Source organism: Pelophylax lessonae, assembly GCF_965119305.1.
Source record: "Pelophylax lessonae genome assembly, chromosome: 5".
Taxonomy (NCBI): domain Eukaryota; kingdom Metazoa; phylum Chordata; class Amphibia; order Anura; family Ranidae; genus Pelophylax; species Pelophylax lessonae.
The window spans coordinates 279,593,379-279,609,243 of NC_138772.1; the positions used below are offsets into that span (position 1 = coordinate 279,593,379).

General features: G+C 44.6%; 1 protein-coding gene across 1 annotated transcript in view; it reads left to right on the forward strand.

Moving 5' to 3' along the window:
• ELP2 (elongator acetyltransferase complex subunit 2) overlaps positions 1–15,865 on the forward strand; it is a 266,743-nt gene that overhangs the window by 97,747 nt on the left and 153,131 nt on the right. The window contains exon 10 of the mRNA XM_082259224.1: positions 4,585–4,685. Coding sequence (XP_082115350.1) covers positions 4,585–4,685 — 101 coding nt within the window. The remainder of the gene's footprint in view (positions 1–4,584; positions 4,686–15,865) is intronic.

The window sequence follows — 15,865 nt, forward strand, 5'->3', positions numbered from 1 at the left end:
GCTTTGACTTTTTAAACTTTACAGCAATCCAGGAGGTACCTTAACCCGTCAAAATGAGTTGCATTCAACAGTTATTTCTGAGTATCTGTGTCTAGTGCTGACGCACCTTAGGCCAGAGTGTTTCTTTAACAGGAGAATATCCTACTCTCTGATCTTCAAGGCAGTTTTCCCTCTGTTTGCCCATTTTTCTATCTAGACCTCTACAAGACAACATTCTGTTGTTGTGGGACAAGTTCATCAATTCCTCAGATGAGTTTGTTTGCTGTAGAGGTCAATGTTGTCCCTGTACTGGTGGCTTAGGATTCTGGCTGTGGAGATGGGAAAATTCTTCCTTCCTGTCTTTTGGAGGATCTTAATGACAGATGTCATCCAGTCTATCTGAAAGGGAGTTTTGGCCTCCCTGTCAGTGCAAGGGACTTAGTTGGAGAAAACTCTATTCTCAATAAACTTCCCAGAGCTTTGGGTGATTTGGCTATTTCTGCAACATTGAAACATCCTATTAAAACATCATCCAATACAGGTTCAGTCAGACAACACCATGGTACTGATGTACATTGTCTACCCGGGAGAAGCCAGATGTCTTGCTGCAGCAAGAGAGGTTGATTGGTTTTGTTCTGGGCAGAACTTCAGGTTCCAGCCTTGCACACTGTGTACATCCTAAGCGTAAACTATTGGCAGGCAGACTATATCACCTAGCAGAACCTACACAAGCTGGTGTTCCAGAACCTTTGTCACAGGTGGGCATGCTGATTGTGGACTTCCTGGCCTCCAGGTTCAATAACAAACTGGACAGATTTGTCTCCAGGTACAGAGATCCTCTTGCGCAAGTTTTGGTGCCTCCATAGGATCATTACACCCTGATGTTTGTCTTTCATCTCCTGAAAACTCTTTCTTGTCAAATTGAGGTGAATGGAATTTAGGTGGTCTTCATCACCCTGGACTGTCCCAGGCAGGTTTGTAACACCGACAGGCCCAATCTGCCATCCTGTTTAATGGATGCTGGCTTTAACAACATGGCTGTTTAAAGCCCATGTTTTGAGAAACAAGGGCATTTCCAAATCTGTAATTCCTACAATGCTGAAAGCTAGAAAGGCTAGTCCTTGCAATGTCCAACAATGGACATGGAGGGCATACTTCACTTGGTGTCTTTGAGCTTCTACCCCAGGAATTAGACAGCTGTGTCTGGATCAGCATTTGGCTCGCAACACTGTTAAAGGTTAGGTTTTTTTGTAATTTTATCATGTTTAAGGAGACCTTTGACTTTGTACAGAGCGTGTCCTATGCAGCTTTCCCTGGTAATTCCCCCTGTGCCTCAGTGGGATCTGAATCTGGTTCCCTCTGTGGTTCAGAGACAGCTGTTTTTAAACCCCTTTTTCTACTCACACCCATGGTGGTAGCCCTTGTATTCATCAGCTCTGCGACACAGACAGTGTGTCTAAACTGACCTCTATCTTACAAGGAACTGGAACTTTTTCAGCTTTTTCAAAAGAAAAAGGTGTTATCGAGGCCCAGGATTTTTTTCTTTCCAAAGGTACAGTTGTTTTTGCCTTTCACCTTAACCAGGACATCATTATTCTGTCCCTCTGTCCACCTCTTGTTAACCAATAGTAAATTTCCATCCATTGTCTGGGTGTGTTTCAGGCTGTGAGAGTTTCTTTTAGAATGACTGATTCCCTTTTTTTCATCCCAGGTGCTCCTTATAGGGGTAAATTAGCTTCTCATTCTTCCATCTCTAGGTAGCTCAGGCAGACCATCATCTAAGCTTATGGTCTCAGGTTTTACCCTTTTCCTGTCTCTGACTACTAGTTTCAGGGAATTTCGAGTGAGATTTGGTGATGTCACTACTGTGCTGCTCACAGTTCTCCTTACAGGAGGCTCTGACCTGAGGGAAGTGACACCCTGTCATTAAAGAAGAGCTCCAGGCATAGTATATATTTACATAGTTATTTTGGTCTAGCTTGGACCAGTGTGATTCTGTATATACCATACCTAGATGATGCCCCTGGAAGCTGGAAATCCCCTGTTACTTTAGCAGTCTTCACTTGATTTAGGTCCTATGCTAGGCAATCAGCCTGATGCCTTGTAAACACAGGAAGTCGGTCACTCGATACGGGAGCCATTCAGAGAATGCTTTGCATTGGAGTCATTCAGAGATTGCTTTGCATTATCTGAATAAATTCAAAGCGTTCTCTAATTGGGCGAGGTGGAGAGGCTGGACAGAGATGGGATGTGAAAAGTGATTTCCAGCTCCCAGGGGCAAGCTTGTGAGGCTAAAAATTTATTCTGTAAGAACAAGTTTCAGCTCTTACAGCATAGTCTGATATAGTTGTCCTTGAAGTTGTGTGTATTTTATGTTAATTTTACAACAGTCATGTTAAAGCTGCTATGTTGTACATATGGTGACCCCAGAATATAAATGCATGAGTATATACAGTATTTCACAAAAGTGAGTCACATTTTTGTAAATATTTTATTATATCTTTTCATGTGATAACACAAGAAATGACACTTTGCTATAATGTAAAGTAGTGAGTGTACTGCTTGTATAACAGTGCAAATTAGCTGTCCTCTCAAAATAAACACACAGCCATTAATTTCTAAACTCAAAAGTGAGTACACCCCTAAGTGTACATGTCCAAATTGGGCCCAAAGTGTCAATATTTTATGTGGCCACCATTATTGTACAGAACTTCCTTAACCCTCTTGGGTATGGAGTTCACCAGAGCTTCACAGGTGGCCGCTGGAGTCCTCTTCCCACTTCTCCATGATGATATTATGGAGCTGATGGATGTTAGCGATCTTGCGCTCCTCCATCTTCCGTTTGAGGATGCCCAATAGGGTTTAGGTCTGGAGACATGCTTGGCCAGTCCATCACATTTACTCTCAGCTTCTTTAATAAAGCAGTGGTCGTCTTGGAGGTGTGTTTGAGGTTGTTATGTTGGAATACTGACTTGTGGCCTTATCTGAAGGGAGGGGATCATGCTCAGCTTTAATATGTCACAGTACATGTTGGCATTCCTGGTTCCTTCAATGAACTGTAGCTCTCCAGTGCTGGCAGCACTCATGGAGCCCCAGACCATGACACTTCCACCACCATGCTTGACTGTAGGCAAGACACACTTGTCTTTGTACGCCTCACCTGGTTGCCGCCACATACGCTTGACACCATATGAACCAAATACGTTTATCTTGGTCTCATCAGACCACAGGACATGGTTCCAGTAATTCATGTGCTTAGTCTGCTTGTCTTCAGCAAACTAATTGCGGGCTTTCTTGTGTATCATCTTTAGAAGTGGCTTTCTTCTTGGAGGATAACCATGCAGACCAATTTGATGCAGTGTGCGGCGTATGGTCTAAGCACTGTTTCACCCCCCCCCTTCAACCTCTGCAGCAATGCTGGCAGCACTCATACGTCTATTTTGCAAAGACCACCTCTGGATATGAAGCTGAGCATGTGCACTCAACTTCTTTGGTCAACCATGGCGAGGCCTGTTCTGAGTGGAACCTGTCCTGTTAAACCACTATATGGTCTTCGCCACCATGATGCAGCTCAGTTTTAGGGTCTTGGCAATCTTCTCATAGCCTAGGCAATCTTTATGTAGAGCAAAAATTATTTTTTTTCAGATCCTCAGAGAGTTCTTTGCCATGAGGTGCCATGTTGATCTTCCAGTGACAGGTATGAGAGAGTGAGAGCGATAACACCAAATTTAACATACCTGCTCCCCATTTACATCTGAGACCTTGTAACATTAACAAGTCGCATGACACCGGGGAGGGAAAATGGCTAATTTGGACATGTTCACTTAGGGGTGTGCTCACTTTTGTTGCCAGCGGTTTAGACATTAATGGCTGTGTTTTGAGTTATTTTGAGGGGACAGCAAATTTACACTGTTATACAAGCTGTACACTCACTACTTTACATTGTAGCAAAGTGTCATTTCTTCAGTGTTGTCATATGAAAAGATGTAGTAAAATATTCACAAAAATGTGAGGGGTGTACTCCCTTTTGTTAGATACTGTAATTTAAAACAGACCGATCAATATGTCTGCATGAATCCATACCTGACAGTCATAATCTAAAACGAGTATAATTTTTTTGCAGTACTTAATCTCCAGCCATCTAAATGTGCCTAGGCAGGAAAGGTGCAGTGATGTCGCCAGGCTTATGCTTACTAAAGGAAACCAATCTCCAGTCTTCCCTTCCCCAGTTCATTTTTTGTACTGGGGAAGGTTTGAGGCTCTTGCAGGGAGCTAAACTGTGTGTATTTTTACCCTCAGCCATCTATACCATATGAAAACATTGTCAGGAAAAGCACAGTGTTTTTTGTGAGCTAATAAATCTATGAAAGTGTTGCAGCAAAACATCAATTGGCATGAATGTATTTTTAGCACAACAAAACATATCCCCAGTGTTTGTCAGTTTTAAAAAGGTATGGAAAAATAACTCTAGAAAATGACAGCGTTTGTGTTGTAATGTAGAAAGAATTGACATTCTGTGTATGAACAAATAGTGATTTAGAAGTATTCTGTGTCTTTAAATTGTTAGAAAAGTGTATTACAGCAGTGTTGTATACTGTCCTCCAGATGGCAGCATAGTACAGCCGATGAGCCTGTTATCAGCATCGATGGATAAAACCATGATCCTGTGGGAACCAGACGAGGAGTCTGGAGTATGGCTAGAACAGGTTTGTAGTATACATGTATTTCCTATTGTAATCATTTCCATCATCTACCTTGACGTTTTTGATAAAGTGATACATTCCTAATTCAAATGTGTTTTTTTTTTTTTAAACTGTTGATATCGTTGTGTGGGAAATTGATATTCATTTATTTATTGCCCTGTTTGTTACGATCGTACCAAGCAAAACTACCAGTCGGTGGCTAATTTTTGCAAAGTACACTGTAAATTATGTCTTGAACTGTGTTTATACTGAAGCTTTTCTATGTGCCTTACCCCTGTTGTGTCAGCCTAGTACAGGCAGACGTCTCTCATGCTACTGAATATGGCTTAAATTAGCTTTTGAAAGTGTGCCTCCTGTATGCATGGATGCTTCTGAATGCATTTTTATGCAAGAAAATATGAGTTTAAAAGTAAGCCTTATTCAGCATCACCTAAGAGTTCTGTTCTTGTGCCAGTAGAGTATACCCAAGGGCCTGTATATATACATACTACTATAGTTGGCATTTAAAATGTATCTAAACCAAAGAGAAAGAACCTAACATTTTTTTTTTCTTTATCTTCTTATCCAAGATGATAGTTCTATGAAACCTATATTAATAAACATTTCCCAAATAACTGTTTAAATAAACAGATGTGCAAACATATTTCATATCATAAAATAAGCCGTGCACTAATTACATGTCGAAAAAAGAGTGCAAAAAGTACGTGAAAAGTGTTGAGTCTATGCAAAAAATCCAGACTATATATGAGACCGTATGCAGACAGATGTTCCTCTACCATAAAACACTCAGCCTCTTACCGGAAAATGTTGATCATCTATGTTTAAAGAGTTTTAAAAATGCTGGATGTGTTTATGCCTTTAAGAGCCACCACTGCAAGCTGATGCGGTCCTCAGGAACTCCAACCAGCCAGACACTAAGGGTTTAATAGCATGGCAAGTGCTGTACATGTATCCTCAAAAAAAAAAGGTGGTGGAATTTCTGAAAACTCTGACAAATAGGATTTTGGGAAAGATGGTAGCCTACTTTTAAGGCAGTACCCTTTGCCCAGTTTTATTCCAGGTCTCTACTGCAAAATGTCTTCATGGCTTGGGACAATAGGATGGAATTATTGGCCTTCCAAATCCCGTTACACTCCAGTAAGATACTGTTCCTGGACTAATGGATCTCCTTGCAAATGCTGGAGATGGAAATGTCCGTTTTCTCTCTCTCCTGGAAGGTTCTGTTGGTCCAGGGAACTTGGTCACCGAAGAGGGTGAGGGTGATTCATCTTGTACTTCTGCAATGGTCCATGCAGCTGAAGGGTCCTCCTGTAAGGATCCAGTCGATTAACTCTACGGTTGTGATGTCCATAATTTGTCAAGGAGGCACCAAAAATTGGGAGCCCCAGGAGGAAAAGGGCCTCATTCTGTCGTGAGTGTCGAAGATTGGCATGCAGATATCCTCAGCCATCAACATCTGTCTGTGAGGGAGTGGCCTGGTCACCCAAAGGTCTTCAAGGAACTCAGTCGATAGTGCATCCTTTATGTGGATCTTCTGGCATCCAGCTTCAATGCGAAGCTGGAGAAGTTCGTCTCCAGGACCCGGGATCCACATGGGTTTACAGTGGATGCTCTGGTGACACCGTAGGACCTGTTTTCCCTAAAGTATACTTTTCTGCCGCTGTATCTTGTATCTCATCTGCTTCTCAAAAATCAAGTATTAGATGTTCTGGTGATTCTGATCACCCCGGCTTAGCTCAGGATAACGTGGTACTCTGACATTGTAAGCATGGCAGCCCTTGGATCCATCTAGATCAGCCCAACCTTCTGTCCCAATGTGTAATCTTCCTAAAGTTGCTGGCTTTAACGGCTGTTGATTCCAGAATCTTAAAAAAAGCTGAAAGCTCTGATTGATGGAGGTTAGAGGATGCTACCTTTTGTCTGCATATTTTGCAGGCTGCTTAAGTGAGATTCTAACCTGTTTTTGGTTTAGTTGTTTGGGGCCTGTTGGCTTGTTGCCCTCCCCTCATATTCAGTGCTTTGGGACCTCCCTATCATAATTTGATATGAAGGTGCTCTGTGTCCTGTGATGTACAGCAAAGACAATTAGATTTCTAGTTTACCTGTAAAATCTATTTTACAGAGATCCCGCCCCTCTGTCTTTTGTGGATTTTGGCTTGCTACTAAAAATTGGAATCTTTCCTTACTGGTAGGGGTTTTGCCTAGGAGGGGACTTCCTGCCTTTTTTAACCAGCGTCCAATCACTTGACGGTGGCAGCATAACCCTATAAAAATGGATATGATGCTCTCTGTTCCTTGATGTACTCCTCCAAGAAAAGGAGGTTACTGGTGAGCCAAAAATCCCATTATTACAGATTACTCTTTCTTTAGATGTGGCGACATTCGCTTTCCTTTTTCATTTCTTTTTCTTTACTTTCACCTTGAGATGACATTCTTCCTGTCCTGCTGTGACAACACTCATTCACTGTACGGTATCTAGGATAAGGAGTATCATCCCAAGCTGGTTACCTGATTTGACTAGAAACCTATCCCCCTCTTCTCTTCTCCATTGTGTAGGGGAAAGGTGTTGTGTAGTTCACAGTAGATGGCTAGAAATGGCTATGAAGCTTTTTGAGGTTTCATTTCAGTGCACAAGAAGATACAGAGACAGAGAAAATGTTTGGCAGGGTCAACAGATTCTTATTCTTCTCCCGCTCTCCACAGATCCTTATCAGATCAGGGATGTGGGGATAAAGCCCTTGTTTGCAGTAACATGGGAACAAGGTGAAATGCTGGGTATGTAGGGCAGCTTTGCACATCTCCGTACCCCCCCCCCTCCACGTCTTTCCTGGCAAGGTTCCCTCAATGGTGAGGATATGTGACCTGGTATGGGTCAGTAGGGGTGCTGTATCCATTCTGCCCCCTTCCTTCCTAGCCAGCCGGTATGCAGTATGTATGCTTAGATAAGGGTCTGCATCAATTTTGAGGGAGACCTCATGCACTGATCGGCCTTCAGTGATGGGACTCCCACTCTGATGAGACTCTCTCCATCCTCAGAGAAAAGTACGATCCAGATCCAGGTCCTCGCATTGAGGCAGACAATCTCAATCTCATGAGATCAGAACTTTTGCTGACCTTGCCACTGGGGTACCCTTCATAGGTTTCTTGATTATGCCACTGATAAAAATCATTTCATATTTCGTAAACGTCCTCTGTAAATTACTTACTAAGTTACTTCATCTCTTCTTCATTCTGTGGACTGTAATAGAAGCCATACCTTGCCTGAAGGCAAGGAGGGGGGGGGGGGGTAGTTGATTGGGGTGTGTTGTCTTTAAGTACCTGGCATAGACCTTTAGTCAGTAGTTTGACACAACCGTTTAAAACCATCAGACTGATGGGATTTATCTTCTATACAATTCATCCCATAAAACTGATGTCATATGATAATATCCTCAATACCAGCATGTTACACCCCCTTACTTTCCGTATGCATTTTTCAGTTTTCAATACTGTTGTTTTGACTGACACACACTTGTGCAGCACTTTACACAAATTTATTTTCTATAATTTTTGAGACAGATACAGCTTTCCTCCCTATTTGACAACTATACAAGCTAGAGATCGACCGATTATCGGCAAAGCCGATATTTCGAGGGCCGATCTGCACTTTCCCCGATCTATCCGAATCGGCCACCAAGGTGACTGATATTGCCGATATGCTTGTCCTGGAGTGATGCCTGCAGCTAGAGGCATCACCCCGGTACCGAGAAGCCGCTCGGCTGTCATTACAAGGAGCGGGAGGGGATGTCCCCCCCCCCCCTCCTGCCTCCTTCCGCGGCTCGCCCGGGTCTCCCGTCCCACCATCCTGCACGGCTGCCGAAGAGAAGACCCGATCAAAGCCGCATTCGACTCTGATCGGGTCTTCATGTAAAAACCCGGAAATGATGTCATGACATCACTTCCAGGTACTCTGCGCCAAATTAAAAAAAATTACAGCATTCAAAACAGCCAAACTTGGTGTTTTGAATGCTATTAAGTGCAGAGGAGGGGTTTGGGGTCTTTTAGACCCCCAGATCCCTCCACAAACGTACCTGTAAAAAAAATAAAAAATTTAATGTACGAAAATATCGGCCGATACCGATATGCGATGACCAAAATATCGCTATCGGCAATAAAAAAACGATATTGGTCGATCACTAATCCAAACTATATACAATACACTATCTACTATACAAAGGAAAAACATAGAAAACTTTTCTCTGTCGCTCATTGACAGACGTAGTCTTCTTGATTCACAAGAACTGGGTTATGTTGTCTCCGCAGGAGCAGGACTAGGCAGAAAGAAAAAACGTTCTGGCTCCACCTTAGGGGCAGTCCCTGAGGGTATATCCTCCCTATCTCTGCTACAAGGCATCAGTCCTCCAAAGCTCCTTCAGGAGGCTTCAGGGGACGTTGGTCGGGCAAGCAAAAGCCCGCCCCCTCCAGACCTGAAGATAAATCGTCCAAAGCCTGAAGGTGCGCCCCCACCCATAATTGGGGTGGGGGACGTCTTCGCCGGTTCCCGGATCCATGGCTTTCCAGAATCCCGGACAAGTGGGTTTGCAAAGTCATAAGGTCAGGGTACAAGATCGAGTTTCGATCTCTCCCACCGGCGCGATTCTTCCCTTCCAATATCCGACTATCCCCGGATCGTTTAGAAGATCTGCGGAGAGCAGTCACGGATTTACTACAACAAGGAGTGATAGTTCACGTTCCTTGGACAGAACGTTTTCAAAGGTTTTATTCAAACCTATTTACAATACCCAGGAAAGAGGGCAAAGTGCGTCCAATTCTGGACTTAAGGGCACTCAATTCCTTTCTCAACATAAGGAAATTCAAGATGGAATCCATTCGCACAGTAGCAGCCTTCCTGCATCCAGGGGATGTCCTAGCGTCCATAGACATCAAGGACGCCTATCTTCACATTCCCATTTTCGCAGGACATCAGCGGTTTCTACGCTTTTCCGTAGAAGAGAACCACTATCAGTTTGTGGCGTTACCTTTCGGTCTCGCCACGGATCCTCGGGTCTTCACGAAGGTGTTGGACCCAATGTTGGCACTACTGCGCCAAAGAGGCATATCGATTCTAGGTTACCTAGACGATCTCCTGCTTCATGCAGAGTCTCCTCAGACCCTGCTACAAAACATAGAAATTACTATAATTTCTTTACAGGAATTCGGGTGGCTGGTGAACCAGCAAAAGTCATTTCTGGTTTCCACCCAGAGGCTCGAATATCTGGGTCTAATTCTAGACACAGTCAGGTCAAGAGTTTTCCTTCCGGTAGGGAAACTCCGGAAGATTCAATCAGCAGTCCAGTTGTTACTATCCAACAGCTGGTCTTCTCTTCGAACTTGCATGAGGGTTCTGGGGTTGATGGTGGCTTCCTTCGAAGCAGTCCCATTTGCCCAGTCCCATACCCGAATTCTTCAGCAAGAGATTCTTCTCAGATGGAATCGGAATCCGGAATCCCTGGACCCGATTGAGCAAACAGACCAGAGAGTCTCTGGTCTGGTGGCTTCGGTCCCCGATGCTCAGCCAGGGAAAGTCATTTCTGCCAATATATTGGACGATAGTGACTACGGATGCCAGTCTCTCCGGATGGGGAGGAATTCTCGGTCAGTTATCTGTCCAGGGACTTTGGTCCCTGGAAGAATCCAGGTTGCCGATAAATGTATTGGAACTGAGAGCGATCAGACTTTGTCTGATTCACTGGACCGAGCAGCTCCAGGACAGCCCGGTTCGGATCCAGTCGGACAACGCCACGGCCGTGGCTTATGTCAATCACCAGGGGGGCACCAAGAGTGTCCGAGCGGCCAAAGAAGTGACTTGCATTCTTCGCTGGGCGGAACGATTTGTTCCAGCTATCTCTGCGATGTTCATTCCGGGGGTGGAGAATTGGCAGGCAGATTATCTCAGCCGTCAGACTCTGGATCAGGGGGAATGGTCCCTCCATCCAGAAGTTTTCCACCAGTTGTGCCTACGGTGGGGCACCCCGGATGTGGATCTGTTGGCATCACGATTCAACAGGAAAGTACAGAGATTCGTGGCTCGCTCCCGCGATCCTCTAGCAGAGACCGCAGACGCACTGATCGCCCCGTGGGGGCAATACCAGCTAATGTATGCCTTCCCTCCTCTCGGGTTACTGCCAAGACTTCTTCGCAGGATAGAGGAGGAAGGAATTCCAGTTATCCTGGTAGCTCCGGACTGGCCTCGCCGAGCTTGGTACGCCGACGTGGTCAGACTGGTGGCGGACGTCCCGTGGAGACTTCCTCTCAGGGAGGACCTACTGTCTCAGGGACCGATCTTCCATCCTGCTTTGCGATCGCTGGCTTTAACGGCCTGGCTATTGAGACCCAGGTGCTGAAGGACAAGGGATTGTCAGCTTCAGTTATTTCTACTCTAGTTAAAGCAAGGAAAGCGACTTCCAGAAAGATTTATCATCGTACATGGAAGTCCTACATTGCATGGTGTGAACCTCTGGGGTTCCGTCCACGGTCTTATTCGGTTAGTCGAATATTAGCTTTTCTGCAACAAGGGGTTGAGCAGAAACTGGCCTTGAGCACTATCAAGGGTCAGGTCTCAGCATTAGCTATCTTCTTTCAGAAGCCTTTGGCTACTCATTCCTTGGTGCGGAATTTCATCCAGGGGGTGCGACATCTGGCTCCGCCAGTGCGCGCGCCGTTACCACCCTGGGATCTTAATTTAGTATTGTCGGTTCTTCAGAAACCTCCCTTTGAAGATATTAGGGAGATTCCTCTACCTACGTTGTCCCAGAAGGTGGCCTTCTTGGTGGCTATCACTTCTGCACGCAGGGTGTCAGAACTGGCCGCTTTATCTTGTCGCTCCCCATATCTGGTGGTTCATAGAGATAAGGTGGTTCTTCGTCCGAATCCATCCTTCCTACCAAAAGTGGTTTCAGAATTTCATCTGAATGAAGAAATTGTATTACCTTCCCTGTGTCCTAAGCCCAGTCATCCTCGGGAGTTTGCTTTACACTCCTTGGATGTGGTCCGGGCGATCAGGGTATACTTGAAAACGACAGACTCGTTTCGCAAGACGGATTCACTTTTTGTGATCCCGGATGGACCCAAAAAGGGGTTGCCTGCATCTGCCGCGACTATTTCCAAATGGATCAGACAGACGGTGGTACAGGCTTATTCTATTAAGGGTCGGGAGCCCCCGTTCCCTGTTAAGGCGCACTCCACTCGAGCACTTAGTGCGTCATGGGCCTTTCGCCATCAGGCGTCAGTGGTCCAGGTGTGCAAGGCGGCTACCTGGTCGTCGGTGCATACCTTTACAAAACATTATAAAGTTGATGTAATGGCATCGTCTGATGCCTCGTTTGGCCGCAAGGTTTTGCAGGCCGCCATTTGAGGAGACCAGTGGTCTACCTCGAGGGTTTTTTTCCATTGGAATTTTTATTTGAGTCTCATTCTTTGTTTATAATGAGCCTTTAAAACTTCTAGTTTGGCACCGGTTGGGCCTTCTAGATTGGATTTTGATTTCTGTCAATCCCACCCCTCATTTGTGGCACTGCTTCTGGATGTCCCAGTTCTTGTGAATCAAGAAGACTACGTCTGTCAATGAGCGACAGAGAAAATCGGATTTTTGTAAGATCTTACCGTAAAATCCTTTTCTCTTAGCTCATTGACAGACGTAGTACCCGCCCCTCTATCATTGAGTTGGGTTGGGTTAAATTCTCTGTTGCTGCTTTGTGACAGAACTGATGCCTTGTAGCAGAGAGAGGGAGGATATACCCTCAGGGACTGCCCCTAAGGTGGAGCCAGAACGTTTTTTCTTTCTGCCTAGTCCTGCTCCTGCGGAGACAACATAACCCAGTTCTTGTGAATCAAGAAGACTACGTCTGTCAATGAGCTAAGAGAAAAGGATTTTACGGTAAGATCTTACAAAAATCCGCTTTTAAAAAACTCGTGTTCCCCTTACTTTCGGTTAAAATAAGACTTTACCAACACCCTCAAAATGACCCCTTGTTTGGAAAGTAGATGTTTTCAAGGATATCTAATTTCTTTTTATGTTTTTTTTGTCACAATTTTTGCGGAAATGAAGAAACATGCTGGTATTGAGGTGGTTAATAATGTGTGCTATTACAGTGTCCGGAATTTAAACAAACTTTCCACCCCAGAACAATATTTCAGTTAATAGAAGGAGATGCCTGGAAGACTTGCCTACCTGTGTTCTACCCTCCTGCTACAGTCTCACTCTTTTTGTATTTACTTCATAACATCAATCATGGTGGCAGCAGATTGGCTGAGCTTGAGCCTGAGGCCTTGGCACAAATGGCTCCCACCGCACGTTTGGGGAATATAAGGTGATTCAGCTTACATGCCTCCGTGCTAAACTTTAAATATTAGTGTTGGGTCCAGAAGCCTTTAAAACATGGAGCTTGGTAATGGTGCAGTAGATACAGTACGTCATGAATATACAGGTCATACACCGAGGAAAGAGGAGGTGAAGGGATTAAAGAACAGGTGACATACAGTGGGAGAATGGAAATTAGAGGGGGGCTAATGGACAGACATGCAGGATAAGGGAGGTGATAATGGTTAATATACAGATCACATACAGAGAAATGATAGCACTTGTACATCAGAGGGCAGGGTGTTGCTGTGATTCTCTTTTAATGATTGACTAATTTAATCAATACTTCCTTCGTCCTCCCATAACTCTGTTACAGGAAGGGGAGGACTTTCAGATCACAGATCACATTGTTTACATTTATGATCGCTAATCCACTCTGCATGGTCAAAGGCATCCCCTCTATTCCACAAACACACAGAAGACCTTCAACTGGATGAACTGATATTTCCTAAAAATTCCATTATTTTACATGGGATTGGAAGAAATCATGTATTTCTGGGTTGCAGGTCTGTACATCTCCCATGAGGCAGCAGTCAAAATTTATGAAACAAGGTCTCGCTAGTTCAATATATAAGTTCAATATATAAAATAATAGGCAACAAGGGTGCTATGTCATATTTTTTTTTTTCTTAACTCTAAAACCCTTCCTTTGTACAGTTAGGACCTAAGTATTTTAGGCCTAGCCCATAATGCACCATAAAGGTGTGGTCTATGCCGATAATCTCCTGTGTTTTTTTTTTTCTTTCTTTTTTTTCTGATCACACAACAAATTAAGAAACCTCTCTAATTTCAAAATTAATTACAATAAATTAAAAGCTCTTAACATCTTACATTCCTCAGAAAGAGTATTTGAACTGAAGGCAGATGCAGTGCATTAAAAATTGCCATTTTACCCAAGATCGTGTACTTGATCCAGTCCTTGCTAATTTTTGCTCCTTCGTCCTACATCACCCTTATCCCCGCTGCTTTTGTCCTATTTTATATTTCAATATTTTTATTGAGTTTTCATGAAAAGGTCCTAACAGTGCAAAATATACCGTCAGGCCACGGCCATAAAATGAAGGAATAATACAGCATCTTCAAAACAGTAGATATAAAAAATGTAAACAGTGGAATACTTGCTTAAACAGTAACATAGGTATAGCCCCCAAGCCTTCACATTCAATCTCGGCTGGCCCGGGCCCCCCCCCCCCAACGCCCCTATGGGAACTTACTGCGCCCAGGAGGGAAGGCGCCCCCCAACCCCAATGTCGCACACTAGACTGGGGGAGGCGTCTACCAACTGCCATCCCACAGGAAACATTTCTGTGTGCATAGCCAAGGCAGAGGCCACAGTCAACGGCAACTTCGGACCAACCATGGTCCCCTGACACTAGAATCTCTGTGACAAGCAATATAACATACAATCAAAGAAAGAAAAGAGGAAAAAGGGAAAACGGAGAGAAAAAAGAGGGAAAATTATAGAGAGGGGAGTGAAGAGGTATAGTGGGATCCAGAGATCATGGAAAGGAGAGCACTAGGAAATGGGTAATAAAGGGAGCAGTAGCGGTGAAGAAAGAGGGGTCGGTGTCCAGGCCCTTATCCCCCGAATCGGGGTGCACACCCAAGTCATGTGGTCCAAAAGGTCAACTGCTCCCCCTCTACCTAAGGGGGACCAGCCAAATACCTCATCCAGGGGTCCCAAGTTTTTTCAAATAAGCGCATTTTGTCATTCAGTAACGCCACCACCCTCTCATTTATCATGATGCAGGTCAGCTCTGCTTTTAGCAGCTCAATCGGCACTACCGGAGTCTGCCATGAACGGGCTATCGCAATTTTAGAGGCCGTGAATACAAAGGCTATGAGGCGTTTAGTGTGTTTAGGTACCCCCTCGACCGGTTTACCCAGAAGTGCCTGTTGGGGAGCTTTCACTAGGTTAACATGTGTCAGAGAATATATAAAATTGTACGCGCGGATCCAGAATCGTCGGACTTTCGAGCAAGTCCACTAGGTGTGGATGGCAGTGCCCATTTGTCCGCATCCCCTGAAGCAGTTGGGGGATGCAGTCCGAACCGCCGCCGCCAACCTGACCGGGACCATGTACCACCGTAAAAACACCTTATAGTTAGCTAGAGTGTTCCAGTCTGTGCGGTCTAGTTCCCCATCCAGATCCTCCTCCCAGCGCATCATATAAGGAAGTTTAGTGTCATTGTCATGCAGTATGTTTTATATCGTGGATATGTATTTTCCGGCGTATAAGACGACTGGGCGTATAAGACGACCCCCCCTAATTGTCATCTACCGGTAATACTTATACTCAGGTTACCTTGGAGATATTATACTCGGCGTATAAGACGACCCCCCATTTTTGGGGGATTTTTTTGAGGTTCAAAAGTAGTCTTATACGCCAGAAAATACAGTAGCTTTTTTGTTTATCCAGCGTACGGCATAAGTACTCCATTGGTGTGGAGTTTGTAATGTCACATTTGCGCTTGAGGGAGGTTACAAAGTGAGAAAGTTGGGTATAACGATAGTATTCCCTTACTGGGAGGGAATGTTTCTCTCACAGCTGGGCTCTGGTGAGCAATCCCCTGTGATCACACAGATCTGCCAACCTAAGAAAACCCTTGTTCGTCCACCACTCGAATACTGAGGGACAGAGGCCTGGAAGGAACAAGGGGTTGCCCAAGAGGGGTGCCAACGGAGCATGGGGGGACTTAGTTATGTATTTTCAACAATCTATCCCATATTCCCAAAGATAGGGACAGGGTGGGGCAAAGAACCCCCGGTCTGTCCTTGGCCCGTA